The sequence below is a fragment of the Mirounga leonina genome, unplaced genomic scaffold (assembly GCF_011800145.1).
Source record: "Mirounga leonina isolate KUSES-001 unplaced genomic scaffold, KU_Mleo_1.0 Mir_53, whole genome shotgun sequence".
In the NCBI taxonomy this organism is placed as follows: Eukaryota; Metazoa; Chordata; class Mammalia; order Carnivora; family Phocidae; genus Mirounga; species Mirounga leonina.
The window spans coordinates 26972419-26997340 of NW_023270807.1; the positions used below are offsets into that span (position 1 = coordinate 26972419).

The 24922-nt window shown below is 35.1% G+C and overlaps 1 protein-coding gene across 1 annotated transcript in view; it reads right to left on the reverse strand.

Moving 5' to 3' along the window:
• EYS (eyes shut homolog) overlaps positions 1–24922 on the reverse strand; it is a 162374-nt gene that overhangs the window by 24420 nt on the left and 113032 nt on the right. Inside the window, 2 exon segments of the mRNA XM_034990397.1 lie at positions 3228–3393; positions 22990–23104. Coding sequence (XP_034846288.1) covers positions 3228–3393; positions 22990–23104 — 281 coding nt within the window.

Consider the following 24922-nt stretch of genomic DNA (forward strand, 5'->3'; position numbering starts at 1 on the left):
TTAACAGCATCAACCGGAAAAAAAAAAAAAAGAATTACATAAAAGACGTAATTCTATTTACATACTTTCAAAATTTAACCTAACTTCTTTTTTTGTTTTGAAAACTTTCCTGGGAGAATTGTTTTATTGAATCTTTCTACTGGCAGTAAAAAGGAATTTGGGTAGCCCTACTTAACTATTTATTGACTATTTAGCTTCATCACACTGCCTTCTTTAGCTTGGACAGCCCAAGTCATTTAGATTCTCAGAGGTGGAGGTCACATAATTCTTATTTTTGTAATCATCACCTTATGTTCATTAAGTTCTGAACTTAGTTTCATGAAAGGATAATGTCTAAATACACTTACATTACCTTGATGTTAACTGCTCAAAGCTGATTTATGCATGAACAGTTTTGACTTCATATTATCCCATGTCCTAAAAAATCTATTTGTTTTACTTTAAAATAAACTTACTTTATCATTCATAAAACTATGTTTACTCGGGCACCTGGGTGGCTCAGTCGTTAAGTGTCTGCCTTCGGCTCAGGTCATGATCCCAGGGTCCTGGGATCGAGTCCCACATCGGGCTCCCTGCTCTGCGGGAAGCCTGCTTCTCCCTCTCCCACTCCCCCTGCTTGTGTTCCCTCATTCGCTGTGTCTCTCTCTGTCAAATAAATAAATAAAATCTTAAAAAAAAAAAACCACTATGTTTACTCAGAGATGATTTATTAACAAGCTGTTTGATTTCCTATTACGCCTCCTATTTTTCCTAAAAATATATTTGCTATTTTATTTTTGTGAATATGTTCCCTGTAGCTATTTTTGGTTCTCAGAGAATTTAATGTTTATAATTTAGTGAATGTATACATGCATTATTTCTACTTTGAGACAAAGGAAAATCGAGTATAAAAATGATGCAGGCCCTGAAGTCCATGAACTGATTGGGCTGGGAACAGTAAATTATGTTTCTCATACCGTGGATGTAAAGCATTTGGGCAGCCTTTCAAGGTCTCTATGTCCACCTTACTACTGTACCACTTTCATTGTTCTCTAATGCAAGTCCAGCAGTAGTAGGTTTTAAAAGTCCCTCAGGTGATTAGAATATGTGGCTAAGGTTTAAAACCACTAAATTAACACAATCCCTAAATAGTCCTGAGACCAGATATATCAGGTAACTTCTCTAACCTCAGTTGTTGTTCTTGTTTGCTTGTTTTGTGTCATTTTTAAAATAGTAAGTATTCATAATACAATGTCCTGAGTTCCTTTTAGCACTAACATAAAATAGTCAACAGGTCATTGCTCTCTTTTGGTGTTGAGTGTGATTTGTTTAATGAACCGATAACTATTTCTGTCATTAGGGGTTGTTAACTCTTCAGAATAACATTTTAGAGCATAATGAAATAAATTATCATGTCTACTGTCTAAAAAGCTAATTGTTAGTTTACTTCAACACCATTTTAATATAATAGTAGTGCTGTAAGTGCAGCTGTTGTCAGTTGAATAAAATAAGCCATTAGTTGAGAACAGACATATCAAATATACTCATTTGCTGATTGTTGATAAACTATAATGCCAAAATATCATTGACAGAAGAAATAGTCTTTAAAAGATTTACCTGAAGTACCATACAGTGTTAAGAATGTCGATCAATTTGCATGAGCTAAGTCAAATAGTATACAAAGTGTAATCATAGAACAGAAAATTATGTTCATCAAAATAAATTTTGAAATAAGAACTGCCATTGTATAAAATAATTAAAACATATTTAATAAAATGTGTTGGAATTATTTCAAGTGTTAAAGCCAGAAACCTAGAATTCCCATTGACACCTGTCACTTGCTGTCTGTATTCACTTCATAAACAAGAAATTCCATGTACTTCAAGCTTCCATCCCCTCACAAGATAACTAATATTCAACTAATTCTATCAGTTTTCCATTCTCCACTTGATCGCTTTTTAAATGTGTCAAACTCAACAGTGATTTCCTATTCCTTTTAGAATAAAAATATAAATATTTAACCCAGCATTTTAGTTCTGGCATGGCCCTCTCCCCAAATCTTATTTCTATTCTTGCTCTCAGAGATCCAGCCAGGTCTTCAAAGGATTCATCTCTTCTAATTCAGTGGAAGTTTTTTTTAACCCACTTTATTGGGGGTATGATTGACATATAAAAAGTTGTAGATATTTAATGTATACAACTTGATGTGTTTGGAGTTACATATACATATGTGAACCATAATCAAAATCAATGTCATAAATTTATCTATCACCTCTAGAACTTTCTTCCCACCCACTTTGTTTTTTTGTTATTTTGGTTTTTCTCTTTTGTGATAAGAACATTTAATATAATATCTACCTTCTTAGCAAAATTTTAAATATATAATATGGTACCATTAATCATAGGCCCTATGTTGTACAGTAGATTTCAAAACTGCTTTATCTTGCATAACTGAAACTTTGTATCCTTTGAAACATAGTGTTTTTAAAAATATAATTCCCTCAAACTAAAATGCACTCTTCTCCAACTTCTCTACCCTGGCTTTATTCTTTGTACCTTTGTTCAAGGGTCATTTTATAAAGGAAACCTTACCTGACCTCCCAACTTACACTTCCAATTGTCCATAATTTTTTCATTTTTTTCCTTTCATTATAAGCTTTCATGAGAGGCTATTTCTTTCTGTAGGAACATTTTATTTCAATTTACAATTATACACTCATCATTGTATGTGCCCAATAATTCCTCTCCAAAAAACAGATCTATAAGAGTAGGGAATAGCTCTAGCTTTCTTCATTATTATATATCTTGCACCAAGCAGAATTCCTGGGAGGTAGTGGGTGTTAAGCATACATCTATTAAAGGAACAAATCAGAGAACACAGTATTAAATACATTTTTTACTTTATTTTGTGTTTTGAGATATAAAATATTTAGTATAATTAGAAAACATACTTACCTAATAGATTTTGAAGTAATTCAGGCATATTTTATTTTATTTTATGTTTTTAAAGATTTTATTTATTTATTTATTTGAGAGAGAGAGAGAGAGAAAGAGAGAGAGAGAGAGAGAGAAACAGCATGAGAGGGGATAGGGTCAGAGGGAGAAGCAGACTCCCCGCCGAGCAGGGAGCCCGATGCGGGACTCGATCCAGGGACTCCAGGATCATGACCTGAGCCAAAAGCAGTCGCTTAACCAACTGAGCCACCCAGGCGCCCTCAGGCATATTTTAAAGAAATTAATTGGATTACCTTTAAATCCCAGTTGCCACACATATTTAAATTGAGGAGGAGGTTGGACTTTCATGGCTCAAATATCATGGCGGATGATTCCACAGTAGCAGGGGTACAGATGAATTAAGCAAACATTCTTCACAATCCAACACGAGTATCTTGTGCACTCTAAAGTACATACATACTAGAAAAGGAAGCAATGCAAAATGATATATATCTTATTGAAATATGTTTATAAGTATTTTGCTTATAAATATATATAAATATACAGCTGATTTCTAAAAGTACCAATTAAAGTTTATAAGACATACCTTTTATGCTACTTTTGTTTATTTCTTTTATTCTTTTAACTTCTCTTTCTGTACTATCTTTCATCATGTTCATGTTCAAAATGCTTATGTGATATTCTTTTGGCTAGATTGACTCATTCATCAATCTACAACAGTCCCTTATGCTCTGTTTTCTGGGAGATATATATATATCTGATTGGGCTGGGAACAGTAAATTGTTTCTCATACCGTGGATGTAAAGCATTTGGACAGCCTTTCAAGGTCTCTATGTCCACCTTACTACTGTACCACTTTCATTGTTCTCTAATGCAAAATGATATATATCTTATTGAAATATGTTTATATATATATATACATATATATATATGTGTGTGTGTATATATATATGACAAAGTATGTTCCCTAGTGTGTATTAGCCTGGGTTTTTGTCCTGTTAAGTACACAGCCTGAGGGTGGGACAGACACCATGACCATCCAGGGATCCCACTGTAGCCAGGAGAAGTCCCTGACCAGTAGGGCACCATGAGGTACTCTGACCAAATGCCAGGGGTCAGATAGATTTAAAACTGTGTCAACGGCTCTGACACCAGAGCTTTGTACGTGACCCAGCATGTGCCCCAGCCTAGGGCTGCCCCTCCAATGAGTTCATGACAGAGCCAGGAGTCCCAGAGCACCGGCCACTCAGTGCCTCCAGAGAAGCCCAGGGCTGCTCCCCTAACTGAAGGCACATCACAATGCCAAGAGATGCTCCACTTAGCACTCATACCTTCTACAGAAGGAAACCAATCAGCAGAAATAGCATAATGATTACCCAGTTTCTGAGATCTTCCACCGCACTCAGCTTCCACCCAGACCTAAGTTAATTGGGCTTTTCCTCTAAAGAAGTCACAATTTCGGGGTGCCTGGGTGGCTCAGTCGGTTAAGCGTCTGCCTTTGGCTCAGGTCATGATCCCAGGGTCCTGGGATTGAGCCCCACATCGGGCTCCCTCTTCAGTGGGAAGCCTGCTTCTCCCTCTCCCACTCCCCCTGCTTGTGTTCCCTCTCTCACTGTGTCTCTCTCTGTCAAATAAATAAAATCTTTAAAAAAATAAATAAATAAATAAATAAATAAATAAATAAATAAATAAATAAATAAAGAAGTCACAATTTCTGTGGTATATGAACATGTATATTACAAATTAAAAGTAACTATGGTATTAAGAGATACACTATTTAAAGCACAGGTGAACCAATAGGATTAACACAATGAAATGCCAAGGTACTATTCGAATTTGTTGGGTTTTTAAAAATTTGTATATCATTTGAAAATATTTTAATATGATTAGGACATATTTTCTAATAATATGATTTGTCTATGGTGATCCCTAGTATCTTCAAAGACAGAATTTGTATCTGGTTACATCCACAATGGAATTAATAAAATTTAAACAATTTCAAGTCACATTCAAGCCATCATTAAGTTTTAATACAGGCTACTTTACTGAGGTTTTAGAATGGCATAAACTAATAAGATAAATTTAAGCTCTGGGGACAGACTACTATTGCATATTCTGTTTAGAGCATACGCTACATTTATTTCTAACTCTCCAAGCTTTCAGTGAGAAAATTCCCCCGAATTGGCCAAGGTTAGAATAGCTGAGTCATGGGGCGCAAAGAATCACAAACATCTGAAATTTCCTTTATTGCAATTACTACACTAAGTGATCTTTGTACTCACTGTTTCAAGCCATGATGACCTTTTACCTGGATTCACAATACAATTGCCTAATAGCTAGACAAAATATGAATATTAAAGTGGAAGCCTTTATATTAATTAATAAATGGCCATATAACTAGCTGGAATCAACACTAAAGATGAGAAATAATCTGAAAAATTAATTAATTGATTAATTAATTAAGGAAAAGTAGTCATTCTGAATTCGTGTGGACATGGTAACTAATAAAATCCTACCTATTAAAACACTATTTTCTTAATTCTTATAAACTTAAATAGAAAGACTTGATGATTCAGCATAATTTGACCAAATTGGTGTCTGTAAAACTCAGTTACTCTAAAATGGCCTCTCTTTTACATTAAAGTTAATTTCCAGTAGTATGAATGGTCTTCTCTGCCATTAAGTTACCTAAGGTTCTACAGTGACCTCAGATAACATGGTAGTAATAATTTTTCTCCATCAATTTTATTTGGTTCCATGAGGATTAAAAACATTCACATGGAAACGCTCACTTAACTATTTTATTTTTTAATTCCCCCAAATTAACACTTGGAATTAATGCTTTAAAAATAACCCTTAGGGGCGCCTGGGTGGCTCAGTCGTTAAGTGTCTGCCTTCGGCTCAGGTCATGATCCCAGCGTCCTGGGATCGAGCCCCACATAGGGCTCTCTGCTCTGCGGGAAGCCTGCTTCTCCCTCTCCCATTCCCCCTGCTTGTGTTCCCTCTCTCACTGTGTCTCTCTCTGTCAAATAAATAAATAAATAAATCTTAAAAAAAAAAAGAAAAAAAATAATCCTTAGTTTTTTTTTTTTTGCAGGAGGGCAGAAAATAATCCTTAGTTTTAATACTCCTCATTGAATTCATGTATTAGGTAACAAATGTTTGTTAGAAAATCTGTGGCAGTCTGGAAATCTGTGGCAGCAATCCTGTGGAAATCTGTGGCAGTTTCAACCTTCATCCATGAAATAGAAATATGGCTCTTTTTATATAAAATGGGTTAAACTGTTGTGGTAGAGTGGATTTAGTGTGACCAACTCAACTGTTAGCCTGGGACTTGACCTTGTTTGTATTGAAATTCCTGTGTCCAATGAAGGCACTCCATCCTCTGCAAACCACGATAGTTAGTTGTCCTCAGTAGATTATACATTCAAAGTATTATTCCTGAAATGAATGAGAATGAGGAACAGAGCTGAGCTGGCATGTGATGATAGAAATTATCTTCTGTTGTTTCAGGCCTCTGAAATATTTGTGTATGCACCTGTGTGTTTGTGGGGGTTAACCACCACAGCATAACTTATCTAACACTCTTTTTTTTTTTTTTTAAAGATTTTATTTATTTATTTGACGGATAGAGAGGCACAGTGAGAGAGGGTACAGCAAGAGAGGGCACACAAGTAGGGGGAGTGGGAGAGGGAGAAGCAGGCTTCCCGCGAGCAGGGAGCCTGATGCGGGGCTTGATCCCAGGACCCTGGGACCGCGACTTGAGCCAAAGTCAGACGCTTAACGACTGAGCCACCCAGGCGCCCCACTTACCTAACACTCTTATCAAAAGTTTCCTCAATCTAGAGATGAGACTAAACTCATTTTCTGAGGATTGTTTCAAATTTGAATATCTATCAACTATATTAAATTTGCCCTTATCCTACAAAATATATAGCTCATATTTCTGTAAGAAAATTAATATTACATTTATTGCAGTAAATAGTGTATATTTATAAATTGCTAATAAAATATATACAGAAAATATAAAAAATATACAGAAAAAACAATTTATCCTGTACTTGACTGCCAAGTTTATATATAAAAATTGAAAATGGCAAACAATTCAGCATTTATACTATTTCTTTTGGAAGTGAGTGGGGTGCCAGGGGGCGGGGATATACAAACATGCATTTGGATGTGAACATCTATCTTGTTGTTGACAGTGAACTAATTGACTGGCACATATTAGAAACCTACACTTGAACTGACTTTGAACTTCAATAAGCCTGTGAGAGCATAATTTTGGTAAACAAAGAGTGAAATTAAGACAATGATGAAGTAGTTTCACAATGGCAGTAAAAAGAAGCAAGAAAATCAAGAGAATGGCCCATAAAAAGGAAAGCAATCGTTTTTTTTTTTTTTTTTGGCATCACATGTCAGTATATGTTATATCAGAAAGGAGCAAATTTTGCAGTACCAAAGTTTAATGACTTTTATTTGATTGACACAAAATACATATTCATAAAAATTTTATAATCCTAACCAACTGATTTAACATCTCATATGCCAAATGTATTTGATGATGCTTTCCTTAAGGTTTTTCCTTTTTTTATAAAGGGAGACTGATCTTGATTGATATGAAGAAACTTTAAAAACAACTCTAGATGTTGATTTATTATTCTAACAGCCACATTTCTTAGGCTAGATAATGATTTCTTTTAGATATCCTGCTTCTCTTGCTGTATTAAGTATCTTAAACTTCTCTCTTTCAAAGAAACTATATCCCTAAATCATGCCTTATACTTAGGACTACAAGATCTATATTCCCTGATGATTCTATATTTATATTTATTTTAAGCACTTATCAATTTTTATAAACTGTGTAAGAATATGTAGACATGTTTTGCCTAGGTCTATTTTACTATTTTGGAGTGAAGAAAAATTAAATTTATATATAATATATGAATATATATTATATAAGTACATAGATAATGTAATATAAATAATATGAAATTATTTTATAAATAATTACATATTTATATAATTATATAATAAACAGAATTATTTATTTATAAATATAATATAAATATATATGTGTAAATATATAATAATATATTATCTACAAAATAAATAGTATGTATTTAAAGATTTTATTTATTTATTTTTAGAGAAGGAGAGAGAGTGCACATGGGAGGGGCAGAGGGAGAAGGAGAGAGAGAATCTCAAACAGATTCATGCTGAGCACGGAGCCCACGGCAGGGCTCAATCTCACGATCCTGAGATCTTGACCTGAGCTGAAATCAAGAGTCTGACACTTAACGACGGAATCACCCAGATGCTCCATTATCCATATGTATTTAAAGTGTTTACTTAGCAAGTGATATTCTCCCCCACCTTTTCTTGGCTTTTTACGTTTTGAGGTTTTTTTAAGTATTTATTTTTATTTCAGTTAGTTTACATACAGGTGTACAATAGAGTGATTCAACAATTCCATACATCACCCAGTGTTCATCACAAGTGCAATTTTTAATCCCCATCACCTATTTAACTCATCCCCTCCCCCTCCCCCTCTGGTAACTAACAGTTTGTTCTCTATAATTAACAGTCTGTTTCTTGATTTTTCATTCTCTCTTTTTTCCCTTTTCTCATTTGTTTTGTTTCTTAAATCCCACATATGAGTGAAATCATATGGTATTTGTCTTTGAACTACTGACATATTTCACTTAGAATTATACAGTCTAGCTCCATTCATGTCATTGTGAATGTCAGATTTCATTCTTGGCTAAATTATATATAATTATATAGTTATAGATATATATTATATATATATTATTATGTTCGATGGAATCACTGAGTTCCTTAAGTCTATTGTTTTGCATAATTTTTTTCTCTCTTTTGTTCAGCTTGATTACTTCCCATTACTCTGTCTTCTAGGTCATTATTTAATTCCTCTGCTTGCTTCTTCCTGCCTTCCATTTATTCCATCAAGTGTGTTTCTGATTTTGGTTTTGAGCCCCTTGTCTCTGCTGTTATTCCTTATCTGTGTCAACGGTCTCACTGATGTCCTCCACTCTTCTCTCAATTCCAGTAAGTATCTTCATATTTTTTAAAGATTATTTATTTATTTATTTATTTATTTATTTATTTATTTATTTAGTGGGGTGGGGAGAGAAAGAGAAAGAGAGAGAGCAGAGGGAGTGGCAGAGGGAGAGCGAGAGAATCTCAAGCAGACTCCCTGCTGAGCAAGCCAAGCCCCCTGACCTTTAAAACTCTAGGCTTTAAGCCCTGCTGATTGTCAGAAGTCACAAAATTTGGTCCCTTTTGATTTCCAAGCCAGTTGCTATGGGGATTCCTTTTCCTCATGAGCTCCCAGCCTTTCTCCATGACTGCAGCTCCCTTCCCACCACAAAGGCCAAGATCCGTTTCTCTCCCTACCCCTGTCTCCATCTTTGCAGCCTCCTTTGATGTAACCCTTTCTCTTAGTTGTGGGGTTTGTTCTGTCAGTCTTCAGGGCAATTTCTGGGATATTCAGGATGATTTGATAGTTACCTAGTTGTCATCATAGTTTTTCCTGTATCATTTTTTTTAAAAGATTTTATTTATTTATTTGAGAGAGAGAGAATGAGAGAGAGCAAGCACATGAGAGGGGGGAGGGTCAGAGGGAGAAGCAGACTCCCTGCCGAACAGGGAGCCCGATGCGGGACTCGATCCCAGGACTCCAGGATCACGACCTGAGCCGAAGGCAGTCGCTTAACCAACTGAGCCACCCAGGCGCCCCTGTATCATTTTTTATAATCAATTTCTACCTCACTGATTTTACATTTTATATTTAGCTACTTAAATATTAAATATTTTCCTAAATAAGCTACCGAATATATTTTCATAAATGGGTAGATATGAGTATGACTTTACCTGCTGGTTCTCATAGAATAGATCAAATTGGACCATATTAAAAATATTAAAATTCACCACGGCATCCTCTTTGGGGGTGATTCTAGATAATTTTATAATTTCTTCAGGTCTTTCTTATATTTAAATCAGGAGTTTTAATGAGGAAATTAGGGACAATGTGCTTCTGTGGGTCAATTAGGTTCATTTTAAAGTTCAGCTCATTCACCTTGGTTACCACCACTGAGTTATTAAAATCATTACTAAAGAGATAGAATAGAATTAAAAAGAAGTGGTTAGAAAATTAGAACTTTGGGGCACCTGGGTGGCTCAGTTGGGTAAGCGGCTGCCTTCGGCTCAGGTCATGATCCCAGGGTCCCCGGGATTGAGCCCCGCATTGGGCTCCCTGCTCGGCGGGGAGCCTGCTTCTCCCTCTACCTCTGCCTGCCTCTCTGCCTACTTGTTCTCTCTCTCTATCTCTCTGTCAAATAAATAAATAAAATCTTAAGAAAAAAAAGAAAATTAGAACTTTGCAGAGTAAGAGTAACAGAGGCACCTAGTTTTTTAAAACTGAAATTTATGTATCCTGATTTCTATATTCACTGTTCAAATGAGATGAGTAATTTTAATTTTCTTTGCAAGAAAATTTAACTGGGTGACAGTCTATATTAAGCCTTTTTGTTACAATTATGTAGTTAAACTTTGCACCTCATTGTAAAGAGTTCTAGTCATCAGCATATTGTCAGAAGGAATTTTTGTAAATTAAGAAAGATTGCTTGCAAAAACATACTAACTTTGTGAAGGGCATCTAGAAAGATAAAGAATTAGGACTTCAGGTGATTAGCTGAGAAAAATTGGTAACTGACAAAGAAGTGGTGAAGCAAATGCCTTTCTCTGTTCACATAACAGATGTAAGAATAATTAGGGGCTGGCCCAGATTTGCTAATAGTAAATCTAGTCAAAATACAATGGCAACAACCAACAAAAATACTGCCGCTCCTATTCTTTCAGGACGTACAAGATTCCTTTTGTGACCATTCATCTGCATGCAATTCTTATTCCCTGAACTTTTCTGTCCAATCATAGGTTCAGGTAAGAAAAGATTATGAAGAGCTGGGGAAAGGAGGTAGGAAATATATTTAACATTAAGCCATCAGTTTGAGGAAATAATTCTTCTTTTTTTCTTTCTCCAAATTTTTCTTTAAATTGCAGTTAGTTAACATACAATGTAATATTAGTTTTAAGTATAGAATTTAGTGATTCACCACTTACATACAACACTCAGTGCTCATCACAAGTGCCCTCCTTAATACCCTATCACCTATATAACCCATCCTCATGCCCACTTCCCCTCCAGTAACCCACAGTTGGTCCCCCATAGTTAAGATCTGTTTCTTCATTTGCCTCTCTTTTTCTCCCCCTATGTTCATTTGTTTTGTTTCTTAACTCTCACATATGAGTGAAATCACATGGTATTTGTCTTTCTCTGACTGATTTATTTTGCTTAGTGTAAGACTCTCTAGATGCATCCACGTCTTTGCAAATGGCAATATTTCATTCCTTTTTAATCCTTCCTTATATATATTTTAAAGATTTTATTTATTCATTTGAGAGAGAGAGAGAAAGAGCACAAGCAGAGGGAGAAGCAGAGGGGAGGGAGAAGCAGACTCCCCGCTGAGCTGGGAGCCCAACGTGGGGCTTGATCCCAGGACCTGGAGATCATGACCTGAGCTGAAGGCAGACACTTAACCATCTGAGGCACCCAGGAGCCCCTAAGATACAATCATCAAACCTAAACTTAGAATGACTACTGTAAAGCATGGGATAGGACCATGACCTGTCTTATTCAGCAGTGTATGCCTAGGTACAGTTTCTACAAAGTAGTTTTTCCATAAATATTATTTCATTAAGAACAACTAGTCACATGGCACAAATAAGAAAGCTACAAAATCTGAGATGAAAAGAAGGGTAGAAACATTTTCCATAGAGACCCCTGACAAAGGCTTTCACCAAAACTTATTGTGGAAGAATGAAAGTTAGTTAACCCATGGGCCTCTGTGATTACCCCTGATTACATCTGCCCTCAAGATGATAGCTGTATAGTAAATTATGTATGATTCTCACTTTGTAGTGTTGATCACCTCATTTTTAATTAATGCTTTCATTGGTTTCTTAGAGTGCTAGGTGAAACATAACTTCATAATTTGTTAATGATAATATCAGGATCATATAGATCACAATTTATAAAAACTCGGTGTCCATATTGGGGAAGAATACCAGTTAAACAGTGTTCCATGTATAAACCAGCCCTGGTGCAATGCCTGTTATACCAGACAAGTAATTGATAGAACCCCATTTAATTCTCCAATGTATCCTGGTGTGGGTGATAGATTAGTAAGTCACGTACACATGCAGGATATGTTAGCAGGGGCTATTCCTGTCTGAGTGAGTAATGGAAGAGCAAAATGTTAAAAGACAAGATCTCACTTTATGAGCATGCCTGCTGTTTCCCTAAGTAGGTGACAAATGGACTCACAAGCACGCCTACCATTTCAAAGTAAACACAGAATTTTAACCAATGAATGATGAGCCTATTCCTTCCAAGATACAGAACCAACCTTTTTGTCTGACCTGCACTGATTCATCTGTATCAATTAGTTACAGACAGTCCTAAAACTAGATTTCAACTATTCACAGGATTGCACTAGTTTGGAGTAGGTTGTCACTTCTTATACTTAAGCTGTTTTAATTTACTTTATCACCTGACATAAAAATTCTGCTGAAAGTAGGCAAAAGAAACGATAAAATGTATGCTTGAAACACCCTCCGTTCTTGCTTTTATAAATTGATAATAGTATAAAATCAAATAAAATCAATTTTTTAAATATGAGAGTTTTTTAATATATTCATAATTTAGGTTTATTCATCATTAGCTATTATACAGCTAGTACTAATTATTATAATCACATAAAAATATGTGGAATTGCAGTTATTATTTATTGTAAATCAGTTAATTCTTCGAAGATGGGGATACCTGTTGCTTAATCATTGCTTGCCGCCTAGGAAGGCAGTGTCAAGGGGACTCAGCTAATACTATGTGAGTCCAACCGTAAAAGAAGTTCCTACCACTTTTTGTTATTAACAACGTAGGACAATAAAATCATTTGGCAATCAGTTAAACACTAACCCTAGGAAAATTTTTTTTCTTGAGTTCTTTGAAAAAATTTATTCCAAGTCAAAACATGTTGTTTGTGCTTGCTTATTTAAAATATGCTTGGGATTCAAATGATTAAAATATATTGCAGAACTAAAATAAAGAAGTAACATATGCACAGGAAAAAGACTTAAAAGTTTAAAGCTACTGTGAGGACATGATTCTCTTTCAAACATTATTTTAGGCAACAGTCAACTTCCCTACCAAAAATCTGAACAGAACAGGATAAATTACCCACTTAATGAAGTAGATAGAGAAAGTCATTGAGAAACTAGTCTATGAAAGAGAGAGAAGAGCAAAGGAGTAACAATTTCTGAGGTATAAGACATGGACCAGGAGATTATTGAAGTGGACCCTGATTATATAGCCTTCCTAAAGCTACTTCAAGCAGTTCAATGACTCTTTAATTTAGCCATTTTATGTTTAATAAATCTGGAATCCTGCTCCTGCCTCCCCCCTCCTTAAAAACAAAGTAGAGAGAACTCGTTCTCATCACGTATTTCATGCTACTTAACCTCTAAATTTTTCAGCTAAATGTTCAATAATATAAATAAGAGGAAAAATTGAAACAAATTTGGTGTGCCTAGGTGGCTCTTCCCCCAGGCTGAAATTTTGCTGCCTTCCCTGGAAGAAGGGTAGTCCTGTACAAAGAAACAAAGATATCTACCTACAAAGAGCTTAAATTTCAGCCTAATATACACTTATAGACAATGAAAAAGATATGTGAAGAACTATACTGTTATCTGGGAAACTGGATGGCAATGGTTGTTAAAAAGAAACTAAAAAAAGGAGATGACATGTATGAACCAGAAGTGAGTATTTAACATTTTCCACTGGGTGTCTATGGAAGAACTCACTGAAAAGGTAAACATTTGAGAAAATACCTAAACAGAATGAAAAACCCCACAAACCAGAAATTTGGGTCAAAATCTTTAAGATAAAGGCCCTGAGGCAGAACAGAGTATGCCTGGTTTCTTCTGGGAACTTCGAGGGCACTGTTGCTATTTTAGTGTGAGCTAGAAGGAATATGAACATTGAGCCTCCGGTTTAATGCTTACCTGATCTAGCCCCTGAAAAGCCTAATTTTGTGAGACTTCAAATTCTTGTGTGCATGTGTGTGTGAAAGAGAGAGAAAGAGAGAGAGGGAGAGATTGAAAGAGAGAGAGAAATATTCTGTTTAGATTTTCTGTTGTTGCAACTAAAATTTTAAAACTCTAACTCCTACCCCAAATGCAAATTGTATTCATATGGAATTCTAATTTGAGCTTTACTTCTCTCAGTGTTCAGTATGAGTTTGCATAAGTCACGCTTGCTGCAAATTATTGTACAAAAAAAAAAGATTTAACTAGAGGATGGAAATAGAGAAGAGGAATGAAACAGATGGTAAAGTTAAACTAGATGAGTTTTAAATTTTGTTTTTTTGTTGGTTCCCCAGTGAAACCTTATAGGAAACTTAAAAAGATGAGATAAAACATAAACTGCTTTCTTATATCTGCATCCCTGAACCAGTTATAAAACAAGAGAACCAAAGGAGCTGTATATAAAGCTCTCATGGTATTTTTTTTGATGGTATAAAAAGCAGCAGTCAACAATTCTGCCATAACATTAGGAAGTTATAATATATTTGGATAGGCACAGACCAGAAATTGTGGCTCTAACTATGTATAATATCTATTAAAATGAAATTAAATTTATTAGTAAATCACTGAAACTCTAAGAAACCCTGAATCATTGCTATGAGGTGATGTAAATAGCATTTAATCGCACAGTGCCTATATTTTTAGTTTATTGTGTGCATAGTATCAATCATATTTTTAATTTAGTGGCTGTAATTTTTTCATTTTTATAAACATGAAAATGACAATCAGAACAGTTCTCTCCCTGTTTGAGTTCTTAATTTTTTTCAATGATTTATTTTTGGTGGCTATTGGAAATCTGACTCTCATTTGGGGTATAACAATTGTTTTATCATGTGGCTATTTATATTATTACTATTGAGATTAATATTGACATTGTGAAAATGCTTGATTAGAAATTCCTCATCACAATTTCAGTGAGAAAGTTCAGCATCCTTCTGCCACTTTAATTATAGAGAAAATGAATTGAAAAAAGGGAAATTTAACTCATGATGAGGAGCATGGCTTAGAATTAATAAGGTTCTGACATACTTTTTTTTTACACTTAATATTGTCCATCCTATTGCATTTAATATAAACTTCCTAATCTTAAAGTAATTATGGAATATGTTTTATCCTTCACAATACTACAATTAAATGTATATTCAAAAGAAGTAAATCATTTTTTCTGATTATAATTTTCATCTAATTCCATTAACAGGAGTAGACCACTTTCACATTGTTGGTTTATTTCCTTTTAGCCCATATTATGCATATCTGTACAATACAAATATCATCCAGCCTCCACTTGCCAACACAACTCTGGTTAACCTTGGTGTTAAGTTAGATCTGGATTTTAACTCAGAGTCTCTCTGTGATTCCCTAAGCCATTCTTCCCCATGATTCTCTGTGGCTCCCTGCTTCCCTGTCCCTGTGTGTATTAACTTGTTCCTAGACTATATAGATTACAGGCCTCAGATATTTCACTCTTTCCATTAAAATGCAAATCTATAGGGAAAATTTACATTTATTTAAAATGACAAAGTCTTGAGTGATTATGGGGATGGGTAAGTCAGAAACTGTATCACCTTGTGCCATCTAACTGGCTCCTCCAACCCCCTGCACTTCTTACTGCCTGGAAAAGCCTGGGCTCTTGATATATAATCTTTCATGATGTCTGAACACTCTGGGAGGTGAAACCCAATGGATAATCTCTGTGGGAGTAGTGCTGCCATGCCTGTTGACCTTTCCCACAACACAGGAAATACATACTTTATTTTATTACAAGAAGATAAATACCTTACATATACACATCTAAACCCAAATTACAGTTAGAATAATATAGCCATTTTTCATCAGATATTTCGATCTGAGTATTTTCCAAATATCCCAATACACTTGAAAAACATAGTCTAAATTGGAGGTGTATTCTATTATGGGGACACATTATAATATTTAAGCTATTCTCGTTGCTTAATTTGATTATTTCTATTCTAAAATAAACAACAATATAGTGAATATTTTCTACACATGTTTAATATAATCCTGCTTTCTTACTTCAGGTATTTCTAGATTATTACAGCTATTTTCAGGTATTTCTGAATTATTACAGATGAAAAAACTTTAGGTATATACGCTAAATTGCCAACTGGTGGTCCTATTTTCCCTGAATACATGCGAAAATACTGTTGCAATAAATATGTATACTTTTGTGTTTTGATGGAAAAGTATAAAACGGTATGTCCATACTGCCTTAAATGATATTTCATCTATTTGAACATTTTAAAAGTGTGCTTATTTTCCATTTGCATTTTTATCTAAAGATTATTTATAAAAATCTACTGTTGAAATTTATTGTTTTTTCTTTAAAAATTACTGATATAGTATACATATAATTTTGCATGAAGTAACAAATATGCCCCACTATGACAGAGTGTTTTTTAATTTCTTGGCAAGCAATCAAGGGTCAAGGAGATCACTTAGGGCATAGAGCCAAAGTGAAAATAGTAATATTCAAGCCTTTATTCACTTATTGCCACAGTGCTGTTAACAGGAACAAAGAGGCTCCAGGTATTTTTCCCCCCAGAGGAACAACACGAGGCAAGATCCAGTGGCTGCAACACAGATGAGGGAACCCTCTCATTGCCCTGAAGAAAAGGCTCTTGACTATGCACTTGGTGGAAAGGTAGAGAAAGAGGGCTAGGGGTGGAAAAGTATTAAGTCAATGTGGAAAATTTGGCTCAGTCAAGGCCCCCCTACATAAAGAGGTCTCCCTGGAGGCACACGGGAAATGCCCCAGCTACGGCCCTCAGCTCCCCCATAATGAAAAAGGCCTCTGAATAAGGTACATGTGTTGTTGAGAAGAATAAGTAATCTGCAACTGTTGTGTGTACCATTTTGTAGTCATTTAGGTAAGTGGATTGATAGTACTATTCACATTTTGTATATCCCTCCCGATTTTCTGTCTACTTATTCTACCAATTACTGAAAGGAAAGTATTCATCTCTCAAATATAATTTTACTTTTACTTATTCCTTTTTTGGATTATGTCAGTTTCTGGTTCATATATTTTGAATCTCTTTTATTAAATGTATAATTCAGTATGATTAGTTGACCCACTTATTTTTGTGAAATAAAGTCCCCCATCTTTGATAGTTCCTGATATTGAAATCTACCTTATTAATAAAACTACACCAGTATTTAATTTGCCTAATTTTTATTTATCTCTCTCATTATTTTACTTTCAATATGTCTCTATCTTTTTTATATAAAATGAGTATCTTTTCAACATTTGAGTTTTGCTTCAGGTACCATTAATAATCTCTGCCTAGTAACTGAAGTGTGTAATCAATTTATATTTACTGTGATCCTGGATATAGTTGAATTTAAGTGTATCATTTTGCTTGTATTATGCCTGCTCTCTTCTTTCCTCTGAATATAAATATATTTGTTTTCTCCAAATAGGAGGAGAAATAGTCAAATCTCTTCCTAAAATATTATAGTTTATCATATAGTCTCTTTGAATTTGGTCGATATATTCAAAAGTTAATAATGCAAAATTAGAGTAGAAAAACAAATATCAGTTAAAAATTCCAAAAATGCATTTTATATTTACAAGCTAAAAATAATTTGACTATAATATATATTTTATTTTCTTTAATATATCACATTGAACTTAAGTATCATGAAAATATAAATTAAGTTATTTGAATATAAACTATTTCAAAACTTCAATATATCCATAACTAAGATTATTAGTCAGTAGGGAAAAACATATTTTTGAAAAAATATTATAGTGTTAAAAACATTCGTAATGCACATTATCTTCGTCATCACCTAAATTTTAACCCAATGGGAAGGCCAATAGCATTTCCTTCTTGCTAATATTTTATCTAATGAAAAGTCATTAAACTTAAAGTAGAATTATAGAAAAAGCAGATTTGGCAAGGTGATAATAAGTCCAGTCTAGTTCCTTAAAAAAGAAATTAAAACTGGATTTAGAGTCAGTAACATATAGATAATTGTTGACATACAAGAACAGGTGAGATTTTCCAGGAAGAAATGATGGTGAAGGAAGAGAAATTTAAAAATAAAAGTCAGAGAAAAATTCTCAGAGACTATCTCAAGACAAAACAGAAACCAAAGCCCAAATATAAATAATATAATATAAAAGAAATTCAAACCAAGCAGGAAAGACATTTCAATTAGACAATTTCCTATTAAGGAAAGGGTAAATATATTTTAAAGGAAAAAGAGATGCTAGTACATTCTTTATACTGAAAGTAGTTATGTATAGTACTTAAAAGTATGAGTTGTAGAGTTGCTTGGAATAAGTTTAAATCTAGCTTTATCCATCCTTACCAATATGTATGAATTTGGGAAAATATTAAAAGCTCAATAGACATTTTAATTTTCTATAAAATGTAATGGTATTTATGTGAAGATCAAATGAAATAATGACCATAAATGACATGCTGTCATATCAACGTTTTATAGCTGCAAAATGAATGTTATGTTCTTATCCTATGTGTTCTTGCATAATAACATTTTTATATTTTAGCATATGTTTCCAGAAGTATACACATAAATTTGTCCTTGATTCATTTCATAAATTGACTTTTTATTACTTTAAAAATATTTTATTAAAATACTTTGTATTTAGAGAAAACAATAAAATGAATGCCATAATCCTACTGTCCTTGTTTACCAAAACAGTTTTAAGAAATAAAGCATCATAAATGGATTAGAAGTTCCTTCTGTACTCTCAATGATCTTTTCCCCACATCTCTTTATAGAGAGCCCTTCTAGTAAAGCCAGTGTGTATATTTCTGATATGTGTGTTTATACTTTTGCTATATATTTATCAATCATAGAAAGTATGGACTTTCTTGTGTATAAAAATTTTAATTAATTATTATCAGGCTATCTATGTCAGTCTTCAATAAGATTTTGAAATTCAACATTATGTTTTGATATTTAAAATATTAATACTTGTAGCTATTGTTCACTAATTTTAACCACTCATTATAATACCATGGTGTGATTCTGCCATGATGAATTTTTCCACTCTCCTATCCATAGGCTTTTTAAAAAATATTATTTATTTATTTATTTATTTATTTATTTATTTATTTATTAATTTTTTATTATTTTTATTGTGTTATGTTAGTCACCATACAGTATCCTTAGGCTTTAAGTTTGTTTTAGATTTGGTGTGAAAATTCTTGTATATGGCTCTTTCAGTGCATGCCTGATAATTTTTCCAATAGATATATCTGAAAGTGGAAATGCTGAGTTGTAGATATGCCTTACTGTCTGTCGCACACCCATTGGTGTACTTGTAAAGTCATTTCAAAAACTATCCACCAATAAAAAGAGTATTTGTATATCCTAACTATCTCACTAACTTTATTCTCCATCTAGTTTAAGACCTTATGGCATTAGTAACTGTGGTTTTACATATACAGAGATATATTGCCAAGACTCAATTAGCTATATACTTATTTTATAATAAACACACTGCTTAGAACTCTTGTTAATGCCCTTCCAACATAATTCTTACAAGTTAAAAATCTTCATTACTAAACTTTATTTATTTTTTTTTAAATTTTTTTATTCTTATGTTAATCCCCATACATTACATCATTAGTTTTAGATGAAGTGTTCCATGATTCATTGTTTGTGCACAACACCCAGTGCTCCATGCAGAATGTGCCCTCCTCAGTACCCACCACCAGGCCAACCCATCCTCCCACCCCCCTCCCCTCTAGAACCCTGTTTGTTTTTCAGAGTCCATCGTCTCTCATGGTTCGTCTACCCCTCCGATTTCCCCCGCTTCATTCTTCCCCTCCCTCTACCTTCTTCTTCTTCTTTTTTTTCTTTCTTAACATATATTGCATTATTTGTTTCAGAGGTACAGATCTGAGATTCAACAGTCTTGCACAATTCACAGCACTTACCAGAGCACATACCCTCCCCAGTGTCTATCACCCAGTCAACCCATCCCTCCCACCCCACCCCCCACTCCAACAACACTCAGTTTGTTTCCTGCGATTAAGAATTCCTCATATCAGTGAGATCATATGATACATGTCTTTCTCTTTTTGACTTATTTCACTCAACATAATACCCTCCAGTTCCATCCACGTTGTTGCAAATGGCAAGATCTCATTCCTTTTGATGGCTGCATAATATTCCATTGTATATATATACCACATCTTCTTTATCCATTCATCTGTCGATGGACATCTTGGCTCTTTCCACAGTTTGGCTATTGTGGACATTGCTGCTATAAACATCGGGGTGCATGTACCCCTTCGGATCCCTACTTTTGTATCTTTGGGGTAAATACCCAGTAGTGCAATTGCTGGATCATAGGGTAGCTCTATTTTCAACTTTTGAGGAACCTCCATACTGTTTTCCTTTTTTTTTTTTTAAAGATTTTATTTATTTATTTGAGACAGAGAGAATGAGAGACAGAGAGCATGAGAAGGAGGAGGGTCAGAGGGAGAAGCAGACTCCCTGCCGAGCAGGGAGCCCAATGCGGGACTCGATCCCGGGACTCCAGGATCATGACCTGAGCCGAAGGCAGTCGCTTAACCAACTGAGCCACTCAGGAGCCCGCTCCATACTGTTTTCCAGAGTGGCTGCACCAGCTTGCATTCCCACCAACAGTGTAGGAGGGTTCCCCTTTCTTCGCATCCCCGCCAACATCTGTCGTTTCCTGACTTGTTAATTTTAGCCATTCTGACTGGTGTGAGGTGGTATCTCATTGAGGTTTTGATTTGGATTTCCCTGATGCTGAGCGATATTGGCACTTTTTCATGTGTCTGTTGGCCATTTGGATGTCTTCTTTGGAAAAATGTCTGTTCATGTATTTTGCCCATTTCTTGATTGGATTCTTTGTTCTTTGGGTGTTGAGTTTGATGAGTTCTTTATAGATTTTGGATACTAGCCCTTTATCTGATATGTCATTTGCAAATATCTTCTCCCATTCTGTCGGTTGTCTTTTGGTTTTGTTGACTGTTTCCTTTGCTTTGCAAAAGCTTTTTATCTTGATGAAGTCCCAATAGTTCATTTTTACCCTTGTTTCCCTTGCCTTTGGCGATGTTTCTAGGAAGAAGTTGCTTCGGCTGAGGTCAAAGAGGTTGCTGCCTGTGTTCTCCTTTAGGATTTTGATGGACTCCTGTCTCACATTGAGGTCTTTCAACCATTTGGAGTCTATTTTTGTGTGTGGTGTAAGGAAATGGTCCAGTTTCATTCTTCTGCATGTGGCTATCCAATTTTCCCAACACCATTTTTTGAAGAGACTGTCTTTGTTCCATTGGACATTCTTTCCTGCTTTGTCGAAGGTGAGTTGACCATAGAGTTGAGGGTCCATTTCTGGGCTCTCTATTCTGTTCCATTGATCTATGTGTCTATTTTTGTGCCAGTACCATGCTGTCTTGATGATGACAGCTTTGTAATAGAGCTTGAAGTCCGGAATTGTGATGCCACCGGCTTTGCTTTTCTTTTTCAATATTCCTCTGGCTATGCGGGGTCTTTTCTGGTTCCATACAAATTTTAGGATTATTTGTTCCATTTCTTTGAAAAAAGTGGATGGTATTTTGATGGGGATTGCATTGAATGTGTAGATTGCTCTAGGTAGCATTGACATCTTCACAATATTTGTTCTTCCAATCCATGAGCATGGAACGTTTTTCCATTTCTTTGTGTCTTCCTCAATTTCTTTCATGAGTATTTTATAGTTTTCTGAGTACAGATCCTTTGTCTCTTTGGTTAGATTTATTCCTAGGTATCTTATGGTTTTGGGTGCAATTGTAAATGGGATCGACTCCTTAATTTCTCTTTCTTCTGTCTTGTTGTTGGTGTATAGGAATGCCACTGACTTCTGTGCATTGATTTTATATCCTGCCACTTGACTGAATTCCTGTATGAGTTCTAGCAGTTTTGGGGTGGAGTCTTTTGGGTTTTCCACATAAAGTATCATATCATCTGCAAAGAGTGAGAGTTTGACTTCTTCTTTGCCAATTTGGATGCCTTTGATTTCTTTTTGTTGTCTGATTGCTGTGGCTAGGATTTCCAATACTATGTTGAATAGCAGTGGTGATAGTGGACATCCCTGCCGTGTTCCTGACCTTAGGGGGAAAGCTCTCAGTTTTTCCCCATTGAGAATAATATTTGCTGTAGGTTTTTCATAGATGGCTTTTATGATATTGAGGTATGTACCCTCGATCCCTATACTCTGAAGAGTTTTGATCAAGAAAGGATGCTGTACTTTGTCAAAAGCTTTTTCTACATCTATTGAGAGGATCATATGATTCTTGTTCTTTCTTTTGTTAATGTATTGTATCACATTGATTGATTTGCGGATGTTGAATCAACCTTGCAGCCCAGGGATAAATCCCACTTGGTCATGGTGAATAATCCTTTTTATGTACTGTTGGGTCCTACTGGCTAGTATTTTGGTGAGAATTTTTGCATCCATGTTCATCAGGGATATTGGTCTGTATAAACTTTATTTATTTTTTAAAGATTTTTATTTATTTGACAGAGAGAGACACAGGGAGGAAGGGAACACAAGCAGGGGAGAAGCAGGCTTCCCGCAGAGCAGGGAGCCCGATGCGGGGCTCATCCCAGGATCCTGGAATCATGACCTGAGCCGAAGGCAGACGCTTAACAACTGAGCCACCCAGGCACCCCTCCATTACTAAACTTTATATAAGTCATGTTTAAATATACATATAAAGATATAATTCTCTGGTTTAGATTAATAAAAGCATTTGAAATACAGACTGCCTGAAGCTATTGTATTTTCAAGTGCTAAATTACTCTGCCATGTATTAAATTACTTACTCTGAATCTTCCACTTATATTGAAACACCATCCTTCATTCAGACAGTTGATGCTGAGCAGTCTACAGTGGTCAATTACTTTCTCACAGTTTTTTCCAGTAAATCCTGGCAAACAACTGTAAATACATCCATGTAAATAAGAAAAGTTACAATTTAAATATTTTCACAAAAGCCTATTAACAGTTTGACAAAAATAATAATGCTTTGTTTAAATTACATGCAACATATATTATTACCTGATATTTTTAATCATTAATTTTGTCTATGCATGCTTGTGTTCTTAGCAAAGGAGAAAAAAATTATTTATTTAGTGAGAATCAGAGTAAACTGTGTTCATTTAATAGTCTTAATATTATCTTCTGAGAATTTAATAGTAAAACTAATTTTGGCCTAACTGAATATTTAACAATAAAATATAAGTTTTGGAAAACTATTGGAATAAATAAGACAATTTTTAAAATGTGAAAAAAGGGTGACAAGTGAGATTTCTAGTGCTAGGAAAGCTATTATGTACTGGTGATGTGCTACAAGGATTTAATGACACACATAAATTTGAGACATAGTATAAACAGTTACAGTGAACAGTAATAGTATGGTCACAGGCTACTTATAGGGTTTTATTTATAGTCATCTTTACTTTTTTTCTAAATAAAGCAATCTTGCAGTGTAAGTGCCTAGGAATAAGCTTTTTTTATGTTAACTGATTTAATTAATTAATTAATTAATTAATTAATTTTTTATTATGTTATGTTAATCACCATACATTACACCATTAGTTTTTGATGTAGTGTTCCATGATTCATTGTTTGTGTATAACACCCAGTGCTCCATGCAGAACGTGCCCTCTTTAATACCCATCACCAGGCTAACCCATCCTCCCACCCCCTCCTCCCCCCTAGAACCCTCAGTTTGTTTTTCAGAGTCTATCGTCTCTCGTAGTTCATCTCCCCCTCCGATTTCCCCCATAAGCTTTTTTGATTGTAATGGCAATGCCTGACATTAAGCTTTTGATTGCCAAGGCATCCATTTCAGACACCCATCTCAAATAAACATATTGCCATCTGTATGACACAGAGACTAGCTACACAACAAGATAAGAAGACAGGCCTTCCCCACCCATGAAGTTCTCTTTATACAAATCCCTGTGTAACTAAATAACTGGCCACTTCCTTTCCCGCTCTCTAACTCCCACTCTTTCGTTCTAAATTCACCAGTAAAGAGTGAATCTGTGAAACCGTAGGTGCCCCACTCTTGACCCCAATAAATGCACAACCCCAGGTCCACATAGTCTCTCTTTCTTGCTCTCTCTGCCAGCAACTTGGCTGCTGGCCTGTGGGTATGCCCTTTACACCCCAGTACTTGGGTAATAACCTTGTTTATCAAAGATCCCTGATGGTTGGTGCAAAGCACATCTTGCAAGCATAAGAACCACAGAGGCCACAACATTGGCTCTTGTGGGGGAAACATATATGGAGGCTGCCAAGAGTAATATCAGCCCTGGTGAGTGTCCCAGGTGTTCCTAGCTGATAGCATCTCAATAGATATGTTGAGACACACAAAACAAATCTGGATTCCAAGTTACTGCAATTCATTAGCTGCAATCAATAAGATGCTAAGAATACATGGTGTATTGTCTTCCTTTGCCCTCACTCTCATTAATTTGTGAGAAATATTCTTGTACTTTAAATCATGTTTAGCAAACTTTCTATTGAAAGTGAATGGAGCTCCAAATTAAATGACAATGTATCTCTCTAAAGTAGATACTAGAGATTTTAAGGCCAAAATAATACTTTTCTTCTTCTTTTTAGAGAGAGTGAGGGAGAGTGCGTGTGGAGGGGGGCAGAGGGAAAGAGAGAGAAAGAATCTTAGGTATGTTCCATACCCAGCACAGAGCCCAGCATGGGGGTCGACCTCATGACCTGAGCAGAAATCAA